At 37.1% G+C, this 27,639-nt stretch overlaps 1 protein-coding gene and 1 long non-coding RNA gene across 2 annotated transcripts; one reads left to right on the top strand and one right to left on the bottom strand.

Annotated features, from left to right (window-relative positions):
• On the top strand, positions 1–3,716 carry LOC138402362 (uncharacterized). The gene is made up of 3 exons (XR_011236761.1): positions 1–178; positions 2,654–2,792; positions 3,598–3,716. It is a non-coding gene; the product is annotated as an uncharacterized lncRNA (long non-coding RNA).
• Positions 965–27,639, bottom strand: byn (T-domain transcriptional activator brachyenteron). Its single transcript, XM_034968441.2, has 8 exons — positions 27,433–27,639; positions 19,267–19,435; positions 11,929–12,049; positions 8,469–8,612; positions 5,620–5,896; positions 4,374–4,490; positions 3,494–3,827; positions 965–2,811 (listed from the first exon to the last, which is right to left on the bottom strand). Exons 2-8 carry the CDS (start codon positions 19,425–19,427, stop codon positions 2,562–2,564), a joined length of 1,404 nt encoding a protein of 467 aa, XP_034824332.1. The 5' UTR covers positions 19,428–19,435; positions 27,433–27,639; the 3' UTR covers positions 965–2,561.

Below are 27,639 nucleotides of genomic sequence, written 5' to 3' on the forward strand. Positions count from 1 at the left end.
CGCCGCCGACCTTTCGGATTTCAATTTTCAGTCCGCTCTTTACCTTTATACATATTAATCTATGAGCTGTATCTACGATTGATATTGCGATATTCGGCATATGTATTTTATACTAATTAATCTTTTAGGTGATGGGGACAGGGGTACTTTGTTTTTTTGTGTGTAAATCAAAAACTAAGTAAGTAACAAAAACATGATATTATTTTATTGTAAAGTGACATTTCATTCCATATACTCGTAGATACAGCAATACTCTTCACAAACATTAAATGTAATTTATTTACAGTGCCTTACTTAAATAATTAAATTAGCCTTTAATATACATTCATCGTTTTAAATACTAGAAAAACGCAAAGGGATAAAAAGAGGAAAGAGATAGTAGGTATAGTACGCGATAGGTCGGGGTGGGGATGCCCCGCACACCCACACAGCCCTGCGCTAAACTGGTGCGGTAGTATAGTGCGGGTAAGGCACGGGTGTCCAAGGCGTCCTCCGGCCTCATACCCTGATTGCTATCTCAACCTGTCGCGGACTATAGATACCTACAGACAGAATACGAGATTGTGCCCTACAAAATTTTGCGAACGTTGATAGCACGTTTTACTAAACTAGCATATTTTTTATAGAAAAATACAATAATCAAATTAATCTATAAGTAGGTACCTCATGTAATATAGGAATACCGAGTAAATACAGTATTTTACACCAAGGAAGAAAAAATCCAAAAATGTATGTACACAAGATAGATACTACCTAAGTATTAGCAATAAGCAATCGAAAAATGACAATTTATATAATTAATTTTAAAGATTCTATTCTACCAGTATCCGAAACGCTCGAAGCTGTAGCCAAAGGCTGTAGCCACCATGATGGATCCTAACTGTGACGTCACATTGATTGCGATTATAATGTAAACACTAGCACTTGTCTATCAAATTAACAAAACTTCTTTACTTTGTTTTCGTTTAGACTAGTAGGTAATGACATACCCAGGTAATATCTGTGGACATACCTAAATTAGATATGTTTAAATTCACAAATAAGTAGATTATTACTTCCGTTCCCGTACTATTTAAATTAAATACTTACAATGAAAAACGTGTTCGTGCCTAATAACGAGATAGCTTAAATCTGGCAAGAATTAGTTCTCTCATGAGTCATGGTGCAAGTTCATAGCAAGTTATTCTTTAAGTTGCAAATGTTGACACGTGAATCCACAATTTGTTCGGTATTTTTAAATTAGTATTCCGACTTCCAACATTCAGGAACTGCACACTAATGTTAAGGAAAGTTACCTACTCACTTTAAAAACCAAAAATGTACTCTTTCCAAAGAAAATGGCGTTATTTATCAATCCGTGTGACGTCATCACAGCTATGAACCTAAACGCAATCGCGACTAGCGTTTTCCCAGGGATATTTGAAATACAAAATTTAAATGCATTTTTGTTGCATTTATCGATCGAATAGAATTTTTGTGAATTTCTTTTCTGGTAGTTTACTATAATCTTAGGATCAAATTAAGATACTTTTCAAAAAAGGGTAAAATACCCTATTTTACCAAAATACTAACTGTTCCGCTCGGCTTCGCTCGGTTGGCACTTGAAAAATTCCAAAGGAATCTCTAATCTAATGTCCGTTTATACATACTCTACGTGAACGAAGTCGCGTGAGAAAGCTGTACTAGTTTATAAAATAAAAATAGCAAAGCAGAAGTACGATAGTTAGTGTCAAATCTAATCTAAATATTATATAAAAGGAAAAGGTGACTGACAAATCTTCAACGCACAGCTTAAACTGCTGGACGGATCGGGCTGAAATTTGGCATGCAGATAGCTATTGTGACGTAGGCATCCGCTAAGAAAGGATTTTTGAAAATTCAACCTCTAAGGGAGTGAAATAGGGGTTTGAAATGTGTGTAGTCCACGCGGACGAAGTCGCGAGCATAAGCTAGTTCAATGTGAGCTTGACTTACCCCTCATAAAAAAATCGAAAACTAACAGGTTTTGAGAGAGGTGTTTCGATTTTTTTGATGGGAAGTAGGGTTTAGGGATAGAATTAAAGAGCGGAAAACGCTACTTTTATTTAACTATTTCTTTATAATTATTCCGTGAATAATATTTTTTGTTGTATTCAATTGTGTGTTCTTCATTTACGTTTAATGTGAATGAATTATGTAATAATGCTAGAAAACAGCCATCTTTATTACTGTCGATTTTGGAACTCAGTATGAAATGAAAACTTTTTTGAACCCTAAAAAGTTTTTTGGACAAAAAGACTTCAACGCAAGCACGGCTCTTCAAATTATGCATTGCCAATATCATAAAAAAGATAAAATTATAGGAAGATATAAGTACATAATTTATGTAAAAAGACATACTTATATTTTACTAGATATTACTGTATGTATTATCTATTAATACCTACCTATTTATTTAACGGCCACAATATTATGATACATAGAAACTATAAATAATTCATTTTCATTTCTACACTATTTTAGTATATTAGGTAGGTATATGACCGGGAAAAATTTTCTAAACGTTTTGTTAATCATTTTAGTCACTGGTTTGGTGACCGCGGAGGAAGATTTGTCTCTTCGCATGGAGAATGGCGTTCTTCTTCGGCGCTGAACTTGTATTCTCTTTCCCCAGATTGGTGTTCAGATCCGGATGGAGTAGTGCGATCGTCTTGATTAGCTGAAGCTCCTTCAAGGGGAGGGCCGTTGGAACCGAATGGCATGCCCTCAGTGCTGTATGCCACATCGCCTGTTCCCACGTACTCTGATGGCTGGTAACCGTAACTGTTCAAACTGCAAACAAAAATTGCATGAATTACTTTGGAGGAAATAATACTTACTACAGGATGTTTCTGAGAGGCTTAATTTTTTTTATATATTTTACATATCATTCTAATAATGTGTTATAGTTTGTATCTACGTATATCTGGTAGCTGTGGTTGCCTAGTGGATAGGCCGTCCGCCTTCTAATTGGAGGTCAGGGGTTCGATCCCGGGTACGCACCTCTAACTTTTCGGAGTACAGTATAAAGCAACGCACATAACGTTTTAAGTAATTAAATATCACTTGCTTTAACGGTGAAGGAAAACATCGTGAGGAAACCTGCATGCCTGAGAGTTCTCCATAATGTTCTCAAAGGCGTGGGAAGTCTGCCAATCCGTACTTGGCTAGAGTGGTAGACTATCCGGCATCGTTGATCATAATGATGACGATGTAACCTGGTAGTAACTACTACTTATTATGTTAAAAATAATTATTAAAAAAATCGAACCAAATTAATGTTGTCCGAAGACGTCGTACCGAACGTAAGATGGCACAATGGCGCAGATGCGTAAGATCCTTCAATAGCGAGAGCCAAGTTCAAGTTAGAAACGGTATATTATGTATAGGTACCTTTTCCATTTCCTTGATTAACCTATCAATCTCTTGCACCTGGACTTGGAAATACCTAATCCAAAAAATGGCACATATTTACCCATTTGACCAATATGAGATATCCTCGATTGCGTGGTGAGCATAAGGCGCGTACGCATGTTGATAGTACGGTGAATGGTGTTGTGTAGGGGCTTCGTACTGCAGGGGGTAGAGCGGCGCTGGTGCTGCAGCGGGTGCGGAGGAGCTCGTGGGCGGTGTGGGCGCGTACTCGGGGTACGCGTGCGGCGGCGTGCGGTACGGAGCTGGGGAGGCGTTCGGCTGAGGCGAGCTGCTCCCTTGCGTTGATGTCCAGTACCCGCTGCTTGCCGCCCAGGTGTAACTACCGCTGCTGTTGGCTGCCGCAACTGTTGACCGCTCCGCGTTGCTGTACGTCGCTATAAATTCGAACAAGTACTGTATATTTTCGGTATATTGGGAGTACTTCCTATATTTATTGCTAATATACCTTCTTAAAAATACTTTTGTATGAATATTTTTCCCTAATTTAGTAATAAAACAAAAAACACAAGTTTCGTCCGTCTGTTCATCTGTTTGTGTCACAGTGACTATAACTTTTGTTTTTGAAAAACCGAATTACCGACCCCAAAAATATTATTATAGAACCATATTAACTCTTGTAGTAAGTATATTGGGTAATAATTTTAAATTATAATGATTTAAATTTAAATTATAAGTTTCGTTTATTAGTGTTTGTGTTATTGGTATTGAAATCGATTTATTTTGTTAAAAAAATTACTTCTCTATTTGTAGTGGCTATTAAAATAATATACTATGTCTGGTAAAATAGTTCTCTGTTAAAAGATCTGGTAAAAGAAAAACTTGTACTAACTATTTATTGGCGACATATTTCTGCCGCTCACCACTTTTGTATAAATAAACCGTATCTAGATTTCAAGCAAACTATACAAAATAGTTTTTACCCGGTGGTGACAAGGTCCGAGGTCGTGAAGGCGGCCGCGGTGGGTATGGCGCTGGTCTTCTTGATGAAGAATTGCTGCTACCATAAAGTGACTGAGATGTAACGAACCAACCGCCAACTATAAACCAAATTAAAAAATTATATTTTAAGCTTATCACTGCACACAGCAACGCTTAAATTATCAAATGCTTCAGTAGATCCGTCTTTATAACGGGGAGTGTTTTGAGAAGTTATTTGATCTTCTTTCAATTCTACCCTCCTTTTTCTGCAGTCGCACCGCACGCCCCCATAAGCAATTTCACGCTTACCACCTGTACGTGACTCTTGGGGGGGAGTGGGGATGCCCCGCACACCCGCACAACCCTCGCGCTAACGTTGCTAAACGTGCAAGCGAGCGCGGGTGAATTCTATCAGACCTCCGGTTGTGTAAGAAAATTGTATAATCGTCATCGATGCAAATTCTGGTTGGATTGTCAGGATTCTTGGTTGAATTCATTGTTCACATTTTTTTCACAGCCAATCAAGGGGCAGAATTTGCTACCAATTACGATTATGAATAAATACGTCGCTAAACGCAAACCCATCAGCATTCGCGTGAAAAAAAGTTTGGCTGTGTTTTCCTTACGCTTTTGCATATCGTTCATCAGATTGAGTTGAACTTTTTTGAATTATTTTTGGCACTTGAAGGACACACGATAAGTACCATGGTGACTTTCGTCGTCAGTTTTATAATATCATGCTTTGTAGTAGTATTAATACCTACTGTTGCGCACCTATATCTTATAATATAACCGTACCGTAAAAATGGCTAGATCATACCGATTGTAAAGTGTGTCTACTCTTTAATCGTCTATTCATAAAAATAATAAGGAACTTCTTTATTACGTATCACGTTACCTACTTACCTATTGTAAGGTAGCTACTGCATCATTTTCCGCCTGTTCCAGGCCTCGCAGAAAATCGAATGAAATTATTTTAGTAGGTAAGTATCATTACACAGTACTACTATAGTATTAGTAGTAGTTAAGGTAGGTACATTGTATAGGTAAAGAAGCACTCAACTCTACGCAATACGCATGCATATATAAGGTGCTGAACGGATTGTTTTCAAATTTTCTCTAACAGATCGTCTCCGAGATAGTAACGGTCATACATTACTGATAAAAAGATATATGTATTTAGAAAGTATCACCCATGCGATGATTCAGCTAATGTTAAGTGTAAGAAAGAGACTTGTGGTTTCTTACACTGTGGATACTGATGAGGAGACGAACTTTGCTGCGGGTAATGGGTTCCAACAAAATCTCTCTGATAGTATCCCTCGGGTCTCTCCTTTGCATCCAGAAAAGCCTTAGCGAATGGGTTGTACTTAATTTTGAGTGACGTTACTTCTTCGTTTTGGTATGCGGTTACTGCTATGAACTGTGTCTCAGGAAACGGATAGGTCATAATGCGACGGAGATCAGTGCCTACTTTCACTAAGTGCACTCTCGGCTCGTACTTGTGAAGAGAGTTCAACATTATCTAGAAAAAAATACATACTTAGTTAAGACAAGGACATCTTAGATATCACTCAGAGCCCTTGAAACTTTAAATCACTTGAAACTTTGTTTCAGTAAAACTTTTATGCATACAGATACACTAGTTTTTGTTTTATTTAATTATGATTTTACATGCATTTAAGGTTTGCATAAATATCGAGTCCAGCACTGCGTGTGACGTCATTTTGCAGCGCTCCGCTTAGACGCAAGTTGCCAGCTGTAGTAGCAGTAGTGATTGTATTTGTAGATTTTGGCACAACACATGATTTCTAGTATTTGGATTGGATATATGAAAAATATTTATAACTAGATGATGCCCGCGACTTCGTCCGCGTGGATTTAGGTTTTTAAAAATCCCATGGGAACTCTTTGATTTTTCGGGATAAAAAGTAGCCTATGTCCTTCCCTGGGATGCAAGCTATCTCTTGACCAAATTTCATTTAAATCAGTTGAACGGATGGGCCCAGAAAAGCTAGCAGACAGACAGACTTTCGCATTTATAATATTAGTATGGATTTATAGTAAAACGTGTGTGTTTTTTAATAATACAGAAAGCTGACATTCGAAATTAGTAATTCTTCATTGAAGAATGTCCACTAATTTTGAATTTTAATCACTCGCAAGTCACAACATTTAATACATGCATACATACCAAATAAAATATATATTTCTCTTTTATATAATATATAGTGTGATTCGAGTGTCATGAAATAAGTGGGCTTACATAAACTTTCGCTTATAACCATGTTATAACTTATAACTTAACAAGGAGTACCTAGGTACGATTTTAATTATTATCAGGTTTAACTATTTTGACTTTAACGGTGAAGTAAAACACTTGAGGAAACCTGCATGCCTGTGAGTTTTTCATAATGTTATCAAAGTGTGTGTGTGAAGTCAGTCAATTTGCACTTGGCCAACGTGGTGGGCTATAATCAAACCCTTCTCATTGAAATTTTAGTATCTAATAGTATCCGGGAGCGACGGACGCCAAATTTATTCCTCCAAACCTCTTAAGTCGATCACCCATCCATTTACCGACTCGTATTTATATTGCTACGAAAGGATTTATCACAAAAATGAATTATTGCGTATAAATAAACAAATACGCATGTATTGTGATGGGTCATTATTGCCTTTATAATATTAATGAAAGAGGAATTTAACATAAAGAAGTTCCGTAAACATAACAATGAGACAATAATTATTACAAATGATAGTGAGTACGACCACCCGCTAAATAGTTGGTAAAGCTACAGATTTCACACCGAGCCGTCAACATATGGATCTGGATATATCAGATGTTTGCTTTCATATTCATTCGCACCACATTCGAGCGTGAGAAATGGCTGCTTCAAATAGCGGTAGACACGAAACTGAAGCAGAGTAACACCTCTGTATAACTGGCTTTCTATTATCAAAAATTAGTATTCTGTCAGATCTTAGTACTTACTGTTAATGTTTCAACTGATAAACATAATGAGTTACACACACAGTTTTAAGTAGGCATGAGGCTTGTTGGGCTTGAAGTTTACCTTTACCGAAGCAGAAAGCATTGATAGCCTAGTGGTTAGGACGTCCGCCTTCTAATCGGAGGTCAGGGGTTCGATCCCGGGCACGCACCTCTAACTTTTCGGAATTATGTGCGTTTTAATTAATTAAAAATCACTTGCTTTAACGGTGAAGGAAAACATCGTGAGGAAACCTGCATGCCTGAGAGTTCTCCATAATGTTCTCAAAGGTGTGTGAAGTCTACCAATCCGCACATAGCCAGCGTGGTAGACTATGGCCAAAACCCTTCTCACTCTGAGAGGAGACCCGCGCTCTGTAGTGAGCCGGTGATGGGTTCATCATGATGATGATGAAGCAGAATCAAAAATCGATTCTGTTTTCGATAATGCTTATCATTCAAATAAGACAATAGGTACTTGATCGTGTATGGCGGGCATTATAAAAAATGTCTGATCAAGTAAAGAAGGATCAGTAAATGAATTAATTACCAGAGAGAACTAGAATTACTACCTGCATCTACCAGATTTGACTTTAATATGAATATAGGAAAAATATAAATATGACACTTTAAGTAGGTACCTACCTAGTAACTAAAGAGCCGTAATAGCGTACTGTGGTTAAGACGACCGTCTTGTACCTATTTGGGAGGTTGTGGGTTCGATCCCAGGCACCTCTAACTTGTGAGTTTGTATTTTATAAGCAATTAAATTACTTACTTAAAAGCAATAAAAGTACTTTAACGGTGAAGTAAAACACTTGAGGAAACCTGCATGCCTGTGATTTTTTCATAATGTTATCAAAGGTGTGTGAAGTCAGTCAATTTGCACTTGGCCAACGTGGTGGACTATAATCAAACCCTTCTCATTCTAAAAAGAGATCCGTGACAGAGCCGGAGATAATCATGATCATGATGACAGTGAATTACATAGGTACTTTATATTTGTTTCGGATATGAATGGTCTAAACAAAATAGATTTTTTTAATTGGTAGGTGAGTAACCATAATGTGGGTAACTATTTGAACGTACGTATTTAATAACCAACCTGTCCATTTCCATTAGTTTTGTTTGTTAGCTTCACTTTGGCAAAAGATATTGGTTCTTTCATCCAATGGGCTCCAAAATTAGGACTCTCTGGATGTATGTAGATAGCATTAGATGGCGGTACCTCTGCTTTGCCTCCAGGAACCTACACAGAATAGAATAAATTTTTATTCAAGTAAACTTTTAAAAAGTGCTTTTGAATCGTCACAATAATTTAACAAATTATTCTGACGATTCAAAATATTCAAAAGTTTAATTTTCTATATATGGGTACCTACCTATTTTATTTATTTATTTTTATTTTTCATGTACCAAAATTGTAGTTACAAAGTAATAATAATTAAGTTACATTAAAAAATGCTTATCTCTAAACAGAGATTTCTTTCAGCTTCCCATTCAAGGTTGTAAGTAAGGCGTAGAAGTGGAATAGGTCTACGGTACTAGAATCTAATAAACTACATAAATATCTTATAATAAATACCCAAATCAACTTATCATCAATACTTATAATAAAACTGTAACAGGTCAAATTCTGTACATTGTATATATATATATATATATATATATATATACTAATAATAAAACTGTAACAGGTCAAATTCTGTACATTGAAGATATTTTGAAATTTTTTTTTCGAGGGCGCTCTATAATCGATACTGAACCCAAAACTGTAATTTTTTCATTTTTGTCTGTCTGTCTGTCTGTCTGTCTGTCTGTCTGTCTGTCTGTCTGTATCACGGCCGCGCATCACGCTGAAACTACTGAATGGATTCCAATGAAACTTAGTACGATTTGAGGTCTATATATATATATATACTAATAATAAAACTGTAACAGGTCAAATTCTGTACATTGAAGATATTTTGAAATTTTTTTTTCGAGGGCGCTCTATAATCGGATACTGAACCCAAAACTGTAATTTTTTCATTTTTGTCTGTCTGTCTGTCTGTCTGTCTGTATCACGGCCGCGCATCACGCTGAAACTACTGAATGGATTCCAATGAAACTTGGTACGATTTGAGGTCATACTATGAGGAAGAATATAGGATACTTTTTATCCCGAAATTCAGCATGGTTCCCGTAGGAGAGGGGATGAAAGTTAAAATGTATACTGAGTTGTAATTCATTAACGCGTAGTCCGATTTCATTCATTCTTTTTTTGTTAGAAAGGGGATATTTTAAAGATTTTTCCGTAAATATTTCAAGGTCATCAGTTTTTAACCGACTGTCAAAAAGGAGGTGGTTCTTTTTTCTACATCGATTTTTTCGAGGTTTCTGGACCGATTTGCAAAATTTTTATTAAAATCAACAAAAATATATTATATACTAATAATAAAACTGTAACAGGTCAAATTCTGTACATTGAAGATATTTTGATATACTAATAATAAAACTGTAACAGGTCAAATTCTGTACATTGAAGATATTTTGAAATTTTTTTTCGAGGGCGCTCTATAATCGATACTGAACCCAAAACTGTAATTTTTTCATTTTTGTCTGTCTGTCTGTCTGTCTGTCTGTATCACGGCCGCGCATCACGCTGAAACTACTGAATGGATTCCAATGAAACTTGGTACGATTTGAGGTCATACTATGAGGAAGAATATAGGATACTTTTTATCCCGAAATTCAGCATGGTTCCCGTAGGAGAGGGGATGAAAGTTAAAATGTATACTGAGTTGTAATTCATTAACGCGTAGTCCGATTTCATTCATTCTTTTTTTGTTAGAAAGGGGATATTTTAAAAAAATTTCCGTAAATATTTCAAGGTCATCAGTTTTTAACCGACTGTCAAAAAGGAGGTGGTTCTTTTTTCTACATCGATTTTTTCGAGGTTTCTGGACCGATTTGCAAAATTTTTATTAAAATCAACAAAAAAGTTTTAGTGGTGGTCACATAAAAAATTCTGGATTCAACTCCTTAATCTGCAGGGTTACTGCCCGCCTGAGTTATCAAGATTCAGGAAGTGTTCATAGTGAATTCATATTGTAGGTACCAGGCAACGACTTTATTCTCAGGCTTCAAGTCCCAACTCCTCAACCCTGATGCTGTAGGGTATAGCACTCCTAAACTATAATGTTTCAGTAACTGCGGGTGATGCAAAATTAATTTAGGTACCAAGCATAGGCTACATCATTGAACTTCGGATCCTAACTCCTCAATCCTGACGCTGCAAAGTACTAAAGTCCTAAATCGTGGGGATTTTAGAATTTCTGATAGTGAATTGATATTTTAGGTATCAAGCAACGGCTTCACGATGACACTCCCAGTCCGAAATACTCCACCCGAGCGAAGCCGGGGCGGGTCAGCTAGTATACAATAAAATTACTACCAACCCCATCTATGAAATTTTTTGTAAAGTAGTTAAAAAAGTAATTTAAAAAAAACCGGCTAAGTTTTAAACTAACCCATTTTTAACCTACTTACCCATTTTTTTAAACCTATGAATCAATCGATAAAATTTGAACACGAATGTTTGTGCGGCGGCAGCAGAAATCTGCACTTAGCTAATTTGCAACAATCATGATTCATGAAGGTACCTTTATAGGATTACAGATTTCTGTATATTGAGTGATCTATTGCTATGGAAACAAGAAAATTGTAACAGAAATTACTAAAAAACTGTGCTAGGTATTATCGAAAAGAACTACTAAGTACCTTTATTTTACACACGTTAGTCTTTAGTCAAAATTTTAAAACTCGATTCTATAGTTACCTATATGCAACAGAACAAACAAAGACGAGTCGTAAAAATTGATTCGATGTTGTAAAATGAGCTTATGTTATCAGCTGTGTTCAGATGACAGGCATTAAGCGCGCGTTAACTAAACGCACCCTTACCTACAAAATGAAAGTCTATAGCTTACGGCTACTAGACTTTCGTAAAGTAGGTAAGGGTTCTTTGAAATCATAGGTTTGCCGTTTACTGCCGTTCAGTTGAACATGCACTTTTGACTACTTGGGACGTGCTGACACGGTATTTTTGGGAATATGACCCGCAAATTGCTATTGCGCTGGAACCATGTCTCATTAACATCGAAATAACGTCATTTTGACGTCAGCCGAAATAAAAGTATATAGTGCGACAAAGCTCTCTTGGCACTTGAATGACATTAACAGGGGGCGCTGTTGGAGAACAAAGGCTTAGAATATTCAAACGAGAACAAAGGGGACACTTTACGGCAGCGTTAGTTCAGATTTTCGCCACGCGCCAAGATAGGCTTGTCGCACTGTACTATACCGTCGGCTCGAAACAGTCTAGTGCTAACGTCGCTAAAATGGCGGCCACGCACATTAGCAATTTGCGGGACTTATAGGTTCATCTTCGTCAAATGCAGAAATCCAATTAAAACTTTGCCAACACGCGCTCAACGCCCGGCAAACGCGCGTCATTTACTTACTTATATAACAAAAACGTAACGCGCGCTTAACGCCTGTCATCTACACATACCCTTACTCACCCATTCGCCGTTAACGTATTTCCAACGGTGTGTGTCGACTTGCACAAATTCGAGAAGAACAGTATACATCGCCGTCGGGTCCAGCCCACTGGCAGTAACTTTTACAACTGGGAACATCCGTCTGAAGCAAAAGATAATAGTGAATGCTCATGTTCCACCGCATTTGTTTGTAGATTTAGGAAGGTAGGCATAGTATTGGAGACTTAGAACTAAGAATTGTAAATGTACAATAGATAACTATCTAGGCACTAGGGTACCTAGGTACTTACTTAAAATTATTCTTAAAACACCATCACAGACGGATGATTTATATTTTAATAAGATATACGCCATTATGTAATACTAGCGACCCGCCCCGGCTTCGCACGGGTAGCTTATTACTTTTTTAGTAAAACTGCTAGGAAGGTAGGATAGGGTACTATTTTTTTAAATAAAATATAGTTTATGTCACTCAGAAATAATGTAGCTTTCTACTGGTGTAAGAATTTTCAAAATCGGTTCAGTACAGAGATTACCCCCTACAAATATACTAACAAACTTTACCTCTTTATATTATTAACTAACTTATGCTTGCGACTTCGTCCGCGTGGACTACACAATTTTCAAACCCCTATTTCACCCCCTTAGGGGCTAAATTTACGGATAATTAACTTAGCGGATGCCTACGTCATAATAGCTAAGTATTATGCATGCCAAATTTCAGCCTGATCCGTCCAGTAGTTTGAGCTGTGCATTGATAGATCAGTCAGTCAGTCAGTCACTTTTTCCTTTTATAGATAGTATAGATATTGACGCCATATCTTTTTTTATTTTGGCAAAAAGGTGGCGGCACCCGCAACACCCAGGTGTAACTAAAGTGGAGCACGTCCTCCATGTTTAATTTAATGCATGCTCCAATTTAACTTCCTTGGACGTAAGTAAGCACATGTCTTCTCCCTGCTCTTCACACGTTTCCTTGGACGTATTCAAACCCCGTTGTCCCGAGCCCCGTTGAACACGTCTTCGTCGCGCGTTGTGTACCTATTATTTTTAATAGGTATGTTTTTGTGTGCTAGGTAGGTAAAATTACTATCTGACCTTATTATAAATTAAACAATTACTTACAGTGAGTATATTAGATAATATTTAAGTTTTTTCCGTATTTATATTACATATTGACACTAATATTGTGCATCATAACCATAAAGTCGAGTAGGTAATTTACCAAGGTATATTAATAAATTTATTCTAGGTAGGAGAATGACAATAAAATATTGCATTATTTTAAAGAGCCAACCTTGGTTTAGGTTGTATAAAACTAAGTATATACTTTAGTTTGTTGGATAAAACTAACTACTTACTTATAATAGGTAGTTTGTAATTTGTTGATAAAAACATTTAGAATGTATACGAAACAAATTCGTAGCCGTTTGAGTCCTATTAATTTATATGTAGCAGCGAAATAAAATGGGGGTATAAACCAGGGTTTGGTAATATCGGTCAAACCCCGCGAGATGTTAACACGTCAACTCAATTTGACCATTTCACCAGACAAATCTAATGATATTTTAATAAAATACTAAGCATATACCTACCTACTTAATGACTTACTTAACGACTGACCGAACTGACCGACTTTCTTCGCAAAAACACTTTAGGGGTAGGAATGTAGGATAGACAAGACTGCGTGAGGTCGGGATGATCAGATTTCGATTCTTGTCTAGTGAAACACTAATTAATAAATAACTATTACTAGCTAATGCCCGCGACTTCGTCCGCGTGGATTTGCGTTATTCAAAATCCCGCGGGAACTCCTGTGTTAATCCATAAGTCGTAATTGCCCAATAGAACCTAAGTGCCCGGCACATTACTTTTTATGGTTTAATGTAATCTAACCTAAATTTAGATTTTGGTATCAGAGTTCCTTCTGAACCACATTCGATGTATTCTCAAAATTAGGTTTACCGTACCGTATCGTAGGCTTACCGAAAGTTATTCGTAGCGTGCTCTAAACAAAAGTACCTTACCTACTGCTACAGTTTCTCTTTTCTGGTTCTTTATCTAACTCCCCGTTTCCCCTTCGTCGTTTGTCGCTTGATGTTCCAGTGGTAATACATTTTGACACAAAATCGGTCTCCGGCAAGTGTGAATAGCTTCATATAAAGTATTTTGCCACTGGAACATCCGATTTTAATCCTGGTCCGATAAACGACAAGACGGAAACGGGGGGTAACTCTGGTAAAATAAAATGTTGACACGTTCTCGAAATAAACATCTGTGTCTGTGGTTTTCCAGATTTCTGTACAAATGTGTCACAGTGAGTTTTATAGTTGTAAGTACACGGGCTCAAAGATACACGTTCAAAAATTGCATTCGAAAATGTCGAAAATTCATAACTTTTGCTAAAAAAAGCGAGAATACGTATATCTAGCACAACATTTTAAGAGCAAGACAATACGTCAAGGGTAGAGCATAGCTCGGGCGGTACCATTTAGACGCCCTACGTTAATGAGCAAGACCTACAGTGTTAATAGCTGAAAACTGGCCGCCCCTCAGCACCCTGTTAGCACTCGCGAATGTTACTGATCACGTACCTACTATACAAGAAAACATAAACACAAACACTCATAATAAGTATACATAGATAAGTGTTCTGGTGTCCATAAACTAAAGATTTAGTCATCGGTATTATTTATTAGAAGTTTTCATTAAATTATTATTAAAACTTCAATAGTTCAACGGTCAGAGAGCGGACTGCGATCCTAAAAACCGGCCAAGTGCGAGTCAGACTCACTCACCGAGGGTTGCGTACTCGGCAATACTCGGGTATTTTTTTTAACATTTAGCACGATAAACCAAAAACCAGCAAGTATGCATAAGATCTGTCTTAAAATGTACAGGTAAAACCCTTTCATATGATACCCCACTCAGTATAGTTATCTTACTTTGAAAATTGAAAATACAGTTTATCTGTTTTATTTTTCATGACAATGTTGATCATGATTATGATGATGGCGATGATGATGGTGATGATGATGATAGTAATTAAGGATCAAGTTTTTCAAATGGGCTACGGCAGCAGACTTACTTCGCCCCTTTATTCAGCCTCTGTGTTCGCGCTTTACAACAACACACACTCTAGGGGTAAGACAGACAAGACTGCGTGCAGTCGGGGTGCACGGATTTTGTTCTAGACCATATTTTGATCCTTATGCATTGCTAGAGGACAGACAGACAAACTTAACCGCACTTGACATTTTTCACCCCGAATTACATACATATCCTATTGCTGTTCGGAAATTGTAGAGAACGCCTCGGTAAAGTATGAATTATTAAAAAATATTTTATACATTGCATGAATGTTGTAGGTATTCTTATTTCTATACAACACCAAAGTAAACAGATTGCTGGTGGTTGCCCGTAACATAAATATCAATCTTCATGGACAAAAATACTAAGAGCAGAAAATTTTGTAGATTTCATCAGATTATTGCATCTTTGGTAAGTACAGGTTTTTCAGAGATCCCACTATATAAAACACAAAATATTTCTATCTATGTCCATTATACATTTTGAAACCATCAAACCGATGTGCCCCAAACCAGTTTCGTTAGAAAGGCAATAATGCGAAGATGGTTTTAGGCCACTAAAGCAATGCACTAGGCATATTCTTTTATACCGTAGTAGCACACGCTGGTTATAGCTAGTTATACCTATCCGCCTAATAAACACCCAGCTTATTTATTATTATTACTTACCTACTATATAAATTATTTTTAAAGCATATACCTACAATCCTATTTTGTCCAAGGATTTTAAGTTTAATTCGTCATAAAACCGGGCAAGTTAATTAGTCCCTACACATTTAGAACAGCTTAATGCCTCACTTAAATATACAGTAATCATACTCTGGCTATAAACTATATTGTAAGGCATATTGTTCGATTTTATTTCTCACTCATTTGCTTCAATGTTGTAGGTTGTTTTTAAAGCGCAAGTTCTCTCAAAATGAAGTAAATGAATCATACCTCAAGGTAAAATATTACCTGTAGCTAAATGACCTTAAGTTATCTAGGTAAGTACTTAGGTACATGCAGGCCACCTCCCTACTCTATCCGAGTTAAGTATAAGTATCGCCTGCAATCCTTCCTTCTAACATCTTTGTGAAAAGAGGACTTTGTAATTATCTATCAAAAAAAAGCGAGTTTTCTCCGGATGATGGTGGATATATTAAGTTCTTTCTTTTTTTATTATGAATTAATGATACAAAACTAAGTATATAGTATTAAAGGAAAATTAAAGGATACCTATATAGTATGAAATTTATCTATTTTGGCCCACTCAGTTTTAGTTGAGTAAACGAACATTTCTTACCCAGTTTGCCATCACTTCACTAATAATAATATTAACCCCCATATAATATTATATATTATTAACCCCCAATGGCAAAAGAGAGGTGGAAACAACACGAAACATGTGTATCAGTGTCTGTGTATTTGTATGTGGCAACGTAACTCCCAAACGGATGAACCTACTTATTTTGATTTAGTTTAGTTTATTTGAAAATTGAGTGGAACGAGAATGTTCTCAGCTCTGATTCAAGAAAATCTGCAGTTCAGCCGTTTGAAGATTATTATCAACTAGCTGATGCCCGCGACTTCGTCCGCGTGGATTTACGTTTTTCAAAATCCTGCGGGAACTGTTTGATTTTCCGGCATAAAAAGTAGCCTATGTATTTCGCATTTATAATATTAGTCGGGATTCGTTTCTAGTTTACCAAGGGATGAAAACAATCCCCCAAGCCTGTTTTGGATGTCCATGTCTGTGCTTGAGAGTTACTTCGTAATTTTGACTGTACGAGTAACTTGTCATGCTGCTCCAATGCCGGTTGACGGGTCGTCGAGTTATGCAACTTTCTCACAATATATTTACGAAAGATTCAAAATCTTACAAGTGACAGAGATCGTGCCAGGCTTCTAGCATTATCCGAAAAGGAATCTGGGTATTGGCTGCATGCCTTGCCATCAAAAAATCTCGGCACACTTTTAGATAACGAAAGTTTTCGTGTGGCTCTAGGTCTCAGATTGGGAACACCACTGTGCCATCAGCACAGATGTCCGTGTGGAAAAGAGGTTGATAAATTTGGAATCCACGGACTCTCTTGCCAAAGGAGCTCCGGTAGGCTGTTTAGGCATGGCTCTCTTAACGATACAATTAAAAGAGCTCTTGCCACCATAAATATTCCTGCGCTCATTGAGCCGGCAGGGATTAGTCGGGATGATGGCAAGAGACCTGATGGATTGACGCTGGTTCCCTGGGAACGGGGACGGGCGCTAATGTGGGACGCAACTTGCGTTGACACATTGGCCCCGTGTCATATCAGGAAGACAGCATCAAGACCGGGAGCCGCAGCAGAAACAGCTGAAAACGGCAAGCGGCGCAAGTATGCCTCTCTTATAGAGAGTTACATTTTTGTGCCGTTTGCCGTGGAGACCCTGGGGCCATGGAGTCTTAGTGCTAAAAATTTTTTACGAGACATTTCACCGCGATTAATAGCCTCAACTGGTGACAGAAGGGCTGGCTCATTTTTTGCGCAGCGGATCAGCCTGGCTGTCCAGCGCGGAAATGCAGCCAGTATTCTTGGCACCATTCCACGCGGTCATGATTTATATAGTAATTAGATAAGGCTAGCTTTAAGTTTTATTGTATTAAAAAAAAAAAAAAAAAAAAAAAAAAAAAAAAAAAAAAAAAAAAAAAAAAAAAAAAAAAAATCCAATTTCGAGAAAGAGGTCAGCCGCCGAATCCAACTCGGTTGGGCAACGTTCAGGAAGCTTCGAGATGTCTTCTTGTCTAAAATTCCTCATTGCTTGAAGACCAATGTCTTCGAACAGTGCGTGTTGCCAGTGATGAAATTTGGATCCGAGACATGGTTGCTAAGTATGGGCCTCATAAGAAAGTTCAAAGTCACTCAGCGGGCGATAGAGAGCGCTATACTTGGAGTTTCTCTACGTGATCAAATCAGAAATGAGGAGATCCGTAGGAGAACTAGAGTAACCGATATAGCTCAACGGGTTGCGAAGCTGAAGTGGCAATGGGTAGCGCACATAGTTCGTACAACCGATAGACGTTGGGGTCCCAAGGTACTGGAACGGCGACCTGACCGGAAGACGCAGTGTTGGAAGACCCCTCACTAGGTGGACGGATGACATCAGACGAGTTGCAGGGAGCCGCTGGATTCAGGCGGCACGAGTCCGTAACGTGTGGAAATCCCTACAAGAGACCTATGTCCAGCAGTGGACGTCTATCGGTTGATGATGATGAAGATGCTGATGATGATGATTTACGAAAGAAAAGCAAAAATTTGTCCATTTGATTCCCGGAAAGGAGGACTGGTGGTTTCGTATTTCAGTCGCTTTTCTGATTATTCATAAAAATGAAGTATTTTCATCATCATCAACCGATATAGATAGGTCTCTTGTAGAGACTTCCACACGCCACGCTCTTCCAACGGTGCACTTTCAGGTGCAAGATCGCCATTCCAACACCTCGGTGACCCAATGTTTACCGATTTTTCTGTGTGCCACTCCAGATTCGCAACCCGCTGAAGTAATAAGTACTTAGTAGGTAGGTACTTATAGTGATATCGCGGTATTGCCATATTGTATTAATACCTGGCACGTCTTTATTTGCGTAGATATACGATTACGAAAGTCATCGTGGCAAGCTTTAAACTTCGTAGCTAAGCTCGATAAACTTCTTTTTTCGCATCTAAGTACGAGTAATTTTATATCTAAAGAATCAGAGGCATACTTTAAGAAAGCATCATATTATTTAACTCTTGTTACTTACTTATAACCAAAGTAGTAATTTAAAAAATTGCCCTGCCAAGAAACTGTCTCTCTGATCTCTGTTAAGAGCCATTTCGAATTTGATCGCATCGCTCCAAAATAGGATACACAATTTCTTATCGCGCGACCAGTTTCATCGCACGATGAAATCACACGGCGTCATCGCGCGAGCGATGACAATAGGACGGCGCCAAAGAGTTCCCACTGGATTTATAAAAAACCTAATTCCACGCGGACGAAGTCGCGGGCATCAGCTAGTATTTTATATTTGAAAATGGTGCCATACAGCCACCGTATAGAATTTTTTCACAAAATTCAAAACATTTATAAAGTATCATTCGGGATGATGTACGGATTCTATAGATTCCGTGTTCTTCCAAATCTGATCAGGCATCAAGACTATGGTAGAATAAAGACACTCACATAAGTACATGGAATCCTAAAAACATTACAGTCTATTATTTAGGAAGCACAATTAAACTCATGCTTATGACGCAGGTTTTAAACTTACCTTCCGTTCTTAGTCACTATCATTTCGTTGGTAAGTGTCTGAAAACGGACCCACAGCTCGCGGTCGTCAAGGGCAACATTGACCTCTCGTTCACGACCGCCGCGGGATCCTCCGCCGCCCACCGTAGGCTCTACTGCACTTAATATGTGCGATGCCGCCATTATAATACCTGCAAAGAATAAAGAGAATAGAATTTTTCAACTTTCTGCCGAATCAATGTACCTAATTAGGTATATGTGTGTAAATTCTTTATTTCAAACCACAAAACACAAAAGGATAGGTTACAATAGAAAAACTTAAAAGGTAAAAGGTAAGTACAATCTGTCTATAACTAACTGACTGACTGACAAAGTACCGCTTGTACCGCTATACCGCAGACCCCCTTTAAAGAAGCATATTGAGAAAATATTATAACTGAGCGATACCGGAGCAGTTAATAAATACATGATTAATGATTTTGCAAATGAGCTATGCTATATGCCATACTTATACTTAGACAAGGTTATAAATAAGTAGCTACAGTGATCTCTTTCAGGCACTGGCTTAAAAAATAGTGCTAAAAGATGCATAAAAAATTAATATATGAAAGTAACTAGGTAGGTACATTTATTTATTCAGTTGAGGAAAAATTCCTACGGACTTAATTACTTCGTGCGGCCCTTCTAGTTCTCTGCTTTCTTCTATTCTCTCTTTTTTAGGGTTCCGTAGCCAAATGGCAAAAATCGGAACCCTTATGGATTCGTCATGTCTGTCTGTCTGACTGTCCGTCCGTATGTCACAGCCACTTTTTTCCGAAAATATAAGAGCTATACTGTTGAAACTTGGTAAGTAGATGTATTCTGTGAACCGCATTAAGATTTTCACACAAAAATAGAAAAAAAACAATAAATTTCGGGGGTTCCCCATACTTAGAACTGAAATTCAATAATAATACCCACAGGTATGAGTTTGATGAAAAAAATATATATTATTAAGTACATAGGATATGGTAAATTGAGGTTTCTTATATAGTTTATTTCTAAACTGAATAGTTTGCGCGAGAGACATTTCCAAAGTGGTAAAATGTGTCTAACTGTACCCCTCCCCCCCTGTAACTTCTAAAATAAGAGAATGATAAAACTAAAAAAATATGATGTACATTAACTATGCAAACTTCCACCGAAAATTGGTTTGAACGAGATCTAGTAAGTAGTTTTTGATTTATCGTGCAAAATGTCTATAAAATACGATTAGTTCGGAATCCTCAGTGCGCGAGTCTGATTCGCGCTTGACCGGTTTTTTTAGGTTGGTAATCAGTTCACTTGACCAGGCCTTCTTACTTATTTCTGTCCAATTCCTTCCCCATCCCGTCAGGTTATTCTTCCCTACTTTAGCAAGCATTTCCTTGGGTACCTACCTACTTTCTAATACGAGTAGTTTCGCACATTCTTTCGCCGGCTTGACTATACGGACCAGCCTTGCTATCACCAGGACGGCTTCAGTGGAAACTGTTCTTATTATATTATGTTCCGCAGATATTACCAACAGCCTTTAAACGCTCCCAATTGTTTAATTAGAGTTCAGCTTCATCGCTCCCTTGATCGATTGATGCCCCGTAAAGAAAAACAGAGCAGGCCACGATGCCAGCACCCTTCTCATGCACGCTTTAGGACTTCCGTTTGTTGGCATTAGTCTAATGAAAAGTACCTAACTACTTACATAAAATATCCTATTATAAACTTCCTTGTAATTTTTTCAATACGAAAGCTTGTTTTATCTATAGAATAACTGAGTCAAGTTTGGAATAGTTTCGTTGGTATAATAGGCAATCGAAAACTTCACCGAAACAACTTTTTTCGAAAAATATCAGTAAGTAAGTAAAGTGTAATTTTTTAATCAAGTTGGCAGGTATGTAAAATTAAAGATGTGAACTTACTTCCGCGATGACAAACTTTCTAACGGTGTAAAAATACTTTTTCCAAACTGGCATAAACTGGTATGTATTTTATAATGGTACCTACCAACAGATTCAAATTTGTATAAAAGTTTAAGATGATGCGTGTGTAAAATTATACCTTACTGTGCTTTCACGAAATAATAAAAGATTCAAATTAACGTAAACATTGCATTTGAGTACGTTGGTACCTAGTAGATACCTACGTACTTATTTAGGTATTATGTCATAATATTATTATTTTATTATCATACCAGCGGACTAAAAACGTTGTTGCTAATATTACCGATATCAAATTAATAATCGAAATACGAAAAGTTCATTCATGTACGAAAGCTTAAACATACCTACTTATATGTAACAAGCAAAATGGTTACCTATGTCTGTGAACTGAAATTCATACCTACTCCAAAGTAATATAAATAAGCGGAAGTATATTTGTCTGTCTGTCTGATGCCTGCTAATTTATCACGGTCCATACGTTTAACTGCTTTTGACTACGCACATAGGCTATTTAACCAGTAAAATCAAAGAGTTCCCACTGGATTTTATGATTTTTTCTGTAATTTTTATGTCCCAATGGATAGCTAATAAAACGTAAATGTTTTAAAAATAATCCGCAGGATAAGTGCCATAGTAATTTATATAGGAAATTTGCAATTTATTCAAAGAATTAAATTTAAAAATCGAAAACTTGTACAGTTTTTGGACTGTAATTTTAAAATGCTTTAAGATTTTTCTTGTTTTATAACTGTTTATTATTAACAAGGATATGTAGATGTACTAGGCAGAAACAAAAAAAAACTGATGAAATACATTGTTTCTTTTTTTTACTAATTTTTAAAGTGGCACACACCCCTTTACCTAAAAATAAATAAAAAACGAATAACTCGAAAACGATACACTTTTGCATAAGCACTTAAGGGGTCGTTTGATAGCTAATGTCCTGTACTAACCCCTTAACGGGATCGTGTCCTATTTTCCTGTAACCCTGTATAAATAAATAAATAATAAAAATAAAAATCTTTTTTATTCGAATAAACTTTTACAAGTACTTACGAATAGTCGGATGCAACTACCAATGGTTCGGAATGCCTTTCCTACCGAGAAGAACCAGCAAGAAACTCAGCACACTATACAATTATAATTGTAAAAGTGACTGTCGGTCTGGTAGCTTTTGGCAGCCCATTTGTTTAACCAGTTTTGATGAAATTTGGTAAAGAGATAGCTTGCATCCTGGGGAAGGACGGACAACCTTCTTATACCGGAAAATTTCCAAGTAATTTTGAGAAAACCTAATTTCACGAGGAGGAATTTGTGGGTATCATATTTTTGGTACAGAGATAGCTTGCAACCCCTGTAGGAATATAGGCTTCTTTTTATCCCGGAAAATCGTAGACCTCTCTCGGGATTTTCAAAATCCTAATAAGTACCAGGCGGGAAAAGTTGCGGGAACATCTAGTAGATAGGTACATAATATTATAGAGTAGGTATGTAGATGTAGAAAAGTTTTTCATAGGTATAGGTAACTCTATAATTTGAGTGTATACTTCATACAATACCTATTAGTACATCCTAAATATAATACATTATTTGTCTCTTACTTTGTTACATTGGTTTGTTTTCTTTTACAGTTACATTAAAGAATTTACGTTGGTTCATATCGTAACTCCACAACATTTAAATTTTATACAACAAGAGAGCCAGCATGCGGCACTTACGTATAAAGGCAGAGTAATTACAGCACTAGCGAACTCAACTCTAGCGTCATTATTCATCATTTTACGACTCCATGAGGTATAAATATTTAAGTTGAGTCGTATACATGAATTGCGAACATTTTCTTTTTAATGGTAAGTTTAGATGTGGTGTTCGAGTAAATGGTTCCCACTATAGGCACCTCTCCGCACGATAACCACTACAAAATAGTCATAGGTATAGTGCAGCATAAGTATTTATCACCTTTTAATTACGTGTAATTACATCGATATGTTATCGATGCCGGCAAGGCCCTAACTCCAACCCCAATATAAACGTGCTTCGATCACCACAAGTGGAATGTCGCTTAATCGCTTTGCAGCGCCGTCGTTTTACTGATCCCTATAAAATATTAAAGATAACAACGAGTGGCTCTGATGTCGCTTCGAAAGGAACTCGGGATCCGTGATTGAAGGTTTATGACTGCCGCTTCGATAAATGTAAGGCTAGTGGTGTCGAGGCGCAATTGTCCGCGAGCGAGGCATACCTGTACGTGGCGCGATGTGAGGCGAGAGGTGCTAATTATCAAATGCAAGACTGAACGAACCGAAATTGAAACTATTGAAACAATATAGCTCGTGTTGTCTTTTCCAATTTCAAAGTTTGCAGAACGGCTGCGTAATGAAGGCCATAGAGGCTATGCAAATGGAATGATGCCGAAAACTCAAGTAGGTATTTTTAATGGTCTTGCGTCATCGTCGTTTCAAACTTGAATTTTTATTATCACTTGGCATGTATAACCATCAGCCTTGATATGTTAATCAAACAATAGACTAAAATCAAATAACGCAACACATGATCAATAAGGTTTGTCTCAACCAGTCTCAACAAATAAATTGAATTTTCTATTGTTGACACAATATTGTAATTGCTGTGTCATAAACATAAATTCTTGTCTGGCTTGTCCCGAATGATGAAATGGCGAATGATAATGTAAGAAGGTACATACCTATATTTTAGCAACCATAAAATGATAAAATTAATAAATACCTAATACAAAAACCTCTTAACTAATGCTAAAAAAGCTGCTGCTGCTTTTGGATACCATTCGATTCAGAGCAATTCGTCCTGGAATTTTATTTATTGATTGCGTATTTATATGTGAGCGCGTTGATGTCTTTTATATGGGTTAATTTTTTTGCGCTTGATAATGATAAATCAAATGTGAATAATAGAATGGCTATTAGGCACAACAACCACTGTATTTTAACAAAAACCTTACAAATTAAGAATGCCTGATTGCATACGTGCAATACAATGCCACCCCATCAACCTGTATTTAGAAGAGAGCTATTTTATATCCCCTAAAAATATTTAATGTAAATATTCAAATTCGGAAGCCGATAACCGCAATCAAACTTTTTTTCGGGGATACATTTCAATTAAATTTTATTCCTCAATTCTGAAGTTGTCATAAAACTTTAGAGTTTGACGAGTGAAGCCCATTGAGGAACTCCGAATTGATATTAATTCAAATAACTCGGGTTAAAAAGTCAGGGTTTTATGTGTGCTGTAAAAGTTTATTGGAGGGCTTTGTGGTGAAGCGGACGCGCCGATAGGCCTTCGTGCCCGATGACGGAACTCGCCGCCGCGCGCCTTCGGCCTTTGTGCTGATCCTGTGCCCGCTCGCCGCGCACCCATACAGCGCCGCCGCGCGCAGCCGCACCGCCGCGCCGCGCCGTCCGGTGCGTCCGCATATTATATTCTACTTACTTTGTATACTTACTATATAAATGCTATTATAAATGTGGAACTAGCACATTTCCCTTGAAATATATTAAATTCTGAATTGGTTAGTACAAATCGCATCTTTATTAGAATTATAGAGACTTATTTTAAAAGGACCACTGTCATCAAAATGGTAAATACCATACTTGCTTTGTTTCACTTTAAATAAAAATATTTTGTACGAGGCCTTAAATCTTAATTAGTCTTAAATAACTCTCATACCTCTCTCTCGGTGATATTTATTTGCACCTCAACCGTAAATGGGTGTTTCTTTGGAATCACGTTCTTCGGGTGATTCTTCTGGCGTAAACATTTTGTCGCTTTTGACCAGGAAATACACGATCTCATGAAATTATGGGTAATAAGAAACATATACTTAATATATGAGTTTGGCACTCGATTTTATAAATCGTTTAAAAAGTTACACGATTCGTGACCAGAGAAATCAGATTATTATATCAAAGGAATCGGATAAATGCTTTAATCTTCTAAATAAATGAAAAGCTGACTGACTGGCTGACTGACTGACTAATCTATCAACGCACAGCTCAAACTACTGGACGAATCAGGCTAAAATTTGGCATGCAGATAGTTATTATTACTTTACGACTATAAAAACAAAAAAATATAAGAACACCTATTACATCCTTTAATATATGTAGGTATATTTAAAGGCCATTATTTTGAAAGCTATCCGCTTGGATATAAGTCTGCGTGCGTACTATTACCCCCGTACTTTACCCCGTTTAGTTTGTAAAAAAACAAACTGCCCTAGTAGGTACAGATTTCAATAATAATAGGTTCGTATATAAAATCAAGAAAACAAACTTACCTTAATAAACATACCTATTAACCAGAGCATCACAAACGCAAACAAAACAGAAAAATAACAAATTTTGACTTATTCATTTAAGCCGCGCGGTGCGCGCCAGATAGTTTTGAGTAGTTTTGAGCCAAAATGGCGGTCTAAACATGCATTCTTCCTATGGAGTGTAGAGCTACAGTCCATAGTTCTCCCGTCGTCGACCAAGCTCCTACGCTCGCACACCCTTCACTGAGAAATCTGCACCACATACTTACTTTTACCCACTGCGTCCTCTTACCCCGAATGACTCCACATATCAAAAATTGCGGTACCGGCAGGGATTGAACCTGGATCCCTATGGTTATTATGTTATGGAGTAGAGAGCTTTTAGTTACTAAAATTTAATACTCAAACTTGACAAGTATTAATTAGCAAAAAAGTTAATAAGGTATGATTCGATTAAGGATCATTAATTATTGCTCCTGGTTCGAAAATATAGCGTCGCAGCTTTTGATCTTGATCTTTTTTTTTAATTCTAAATTTCATTCGTTTTACGCCAAAGCAACACAGACAGCTTGAGGCATTAAAATGTAGCAAGAATCGTCGGCATACTCTGTCAAAACGTAATATTCCAATAGGTATCTACTTTAAGCACAATTATCTATGTCTTGGCATAAAATAGACTGCCGCATGCTGCTTCAGGCTGCAAAATTAATCTTGCCATTTGTATGTAGCATGTCGCATTGTTGCATGTTGTTGCTCCAGCCTAACACAGCCTTTCGGCCAGAATTCAATGGACAGGCTCAATTGAACTTCAAGCTGACTGCAAAATTGCTGTTAGGATGCAGTTATTGTTCAGTCGAAACAACTGCACAGGCTGCTTCCAGTCGGCGACGAGCGTGCAGTTCACACTGTTGACTATTTATCTACGTCTATGCCCGTACTTCACACTGACTTTGCAGTGCATCAGCAGGAAGTACCTCGGTAAGTCTGCATCTCAATTGCAATTTTGCAATCGGCTTGCATTGCGACTACCTATCTAAAGTTTAGATGCTAAACTCTAATAGATGCCTACAATTATGGAAATATTTCAAGTCCTTCATTTTGGCATTGGTTTCAGCCTTTCAGCTTACGACCTAAGTGAGTGATAAAGCCCACTTAGCTTATTTTTGCCTTTCGCTCGTTTCTGATTTCGTTTGACCAACCGTAGCGTTTCTTGATTGCCACGATGAACACTAATTAACTTTTCAAAAAACACTAGTCTTTCAAAAGTTTGTATCAGAGATATAATAGCGCTATAGGTAGGTAGGTGGAACCTACCCAACAGGAGGCTTAAGTCACAGCTAAGTTATATATGTAGTTAGATACCTACACTTAAGTACCTACTTAATATTTACGGCGATGTAGGTATATTAGTAATATAACACAATTATACACCTACCTATTTGACTTAAAAGAAAACGTCACATTGTTATAATAGACTATAAGATGATAGTAAGTTAGTAACAAATCCTTCATTTAAAAAAAAATAGGTAAAGCAGATGGTTTTGTGGTTAAAGGCCAAAATTATATTTTATCTGTAATTTGTGGATAAGTTTGTTACTTAGGTACTTTCTTTTTTAATAAATAACAGCATGGAGATGTTATGAACGTAGATAGAATAGGTGCCTAGTGCCTACCTACAATCTTTTCAAATAATTAACGTTATGGTCATCAGTAAATTTAAATTAGGTAAACAAAAGTAGGTACACAGCTAGGTAGGTATTTTATGTACTTAGGACAATTATTTATTAGTCTCTGTGACTACCGGTTCAAATACAAAGTCTATAGGTAGGTACCTACGTATTTCGTGAAAACATATAAAAACATTACAAATTATCAGTAGGTACCTACCTATCACAATTAAGTAGGTACTTAGCACTAAACTATTTGGAATGCTTACCGTTTTAATCAATATCGTTAGTCCATGCACAATTTAAACATTACAAACATTTCAGTTCACTTCACTGTGCAATACACTCTCGTGAAAATCAGCCAATTACATTACAAGTCATTCAACTCAAGCACTCAAATATTAGAAGATCGCAACCGATTTCATAAAAGCTGTCTATTTGTCACATAACACAAATCAGTGCTGACGTGCCAACTG

This window comes from Maniola hyperantus, chromosome 5, assembly GCF_902806685.2.
Source record: "Maniola hyperantus chromosome 5, iAphHyp1.2, whole genome shotgun sequence".
Taxonomy (NCBI): domain Eukaryota; kingdom Metazoa; phylum Arthropoda; class Insecta; order Lepidoptera; family Nymphalidae; genus Maniola; species Maniola hyperantus.

Bases quoted from the DNA above. Each gene is read 5' to 3' on its own strand.
- byn (XM_034968441.2), bottom strand. From the start codon at position 19,427: ATGGCGGCATCGCACATATTAAGTGCAGTAGAGCCTACGGTGGGCGGC. The intron at 4,491-5,619 runs GTAAGAAACCAC...TTTGGTTTATAG, and splicing joins TCCTCATCAGTATCCACAGT to TTGGCGGTTGGTTCGTTACA. The intron at 3,828-4,373 runs GTAAAAACTATT...TCGAATTTATAG, and splicing joins TCGGACCTTGTCACCACCGG to CGACGTACAGCAACGCGGAG.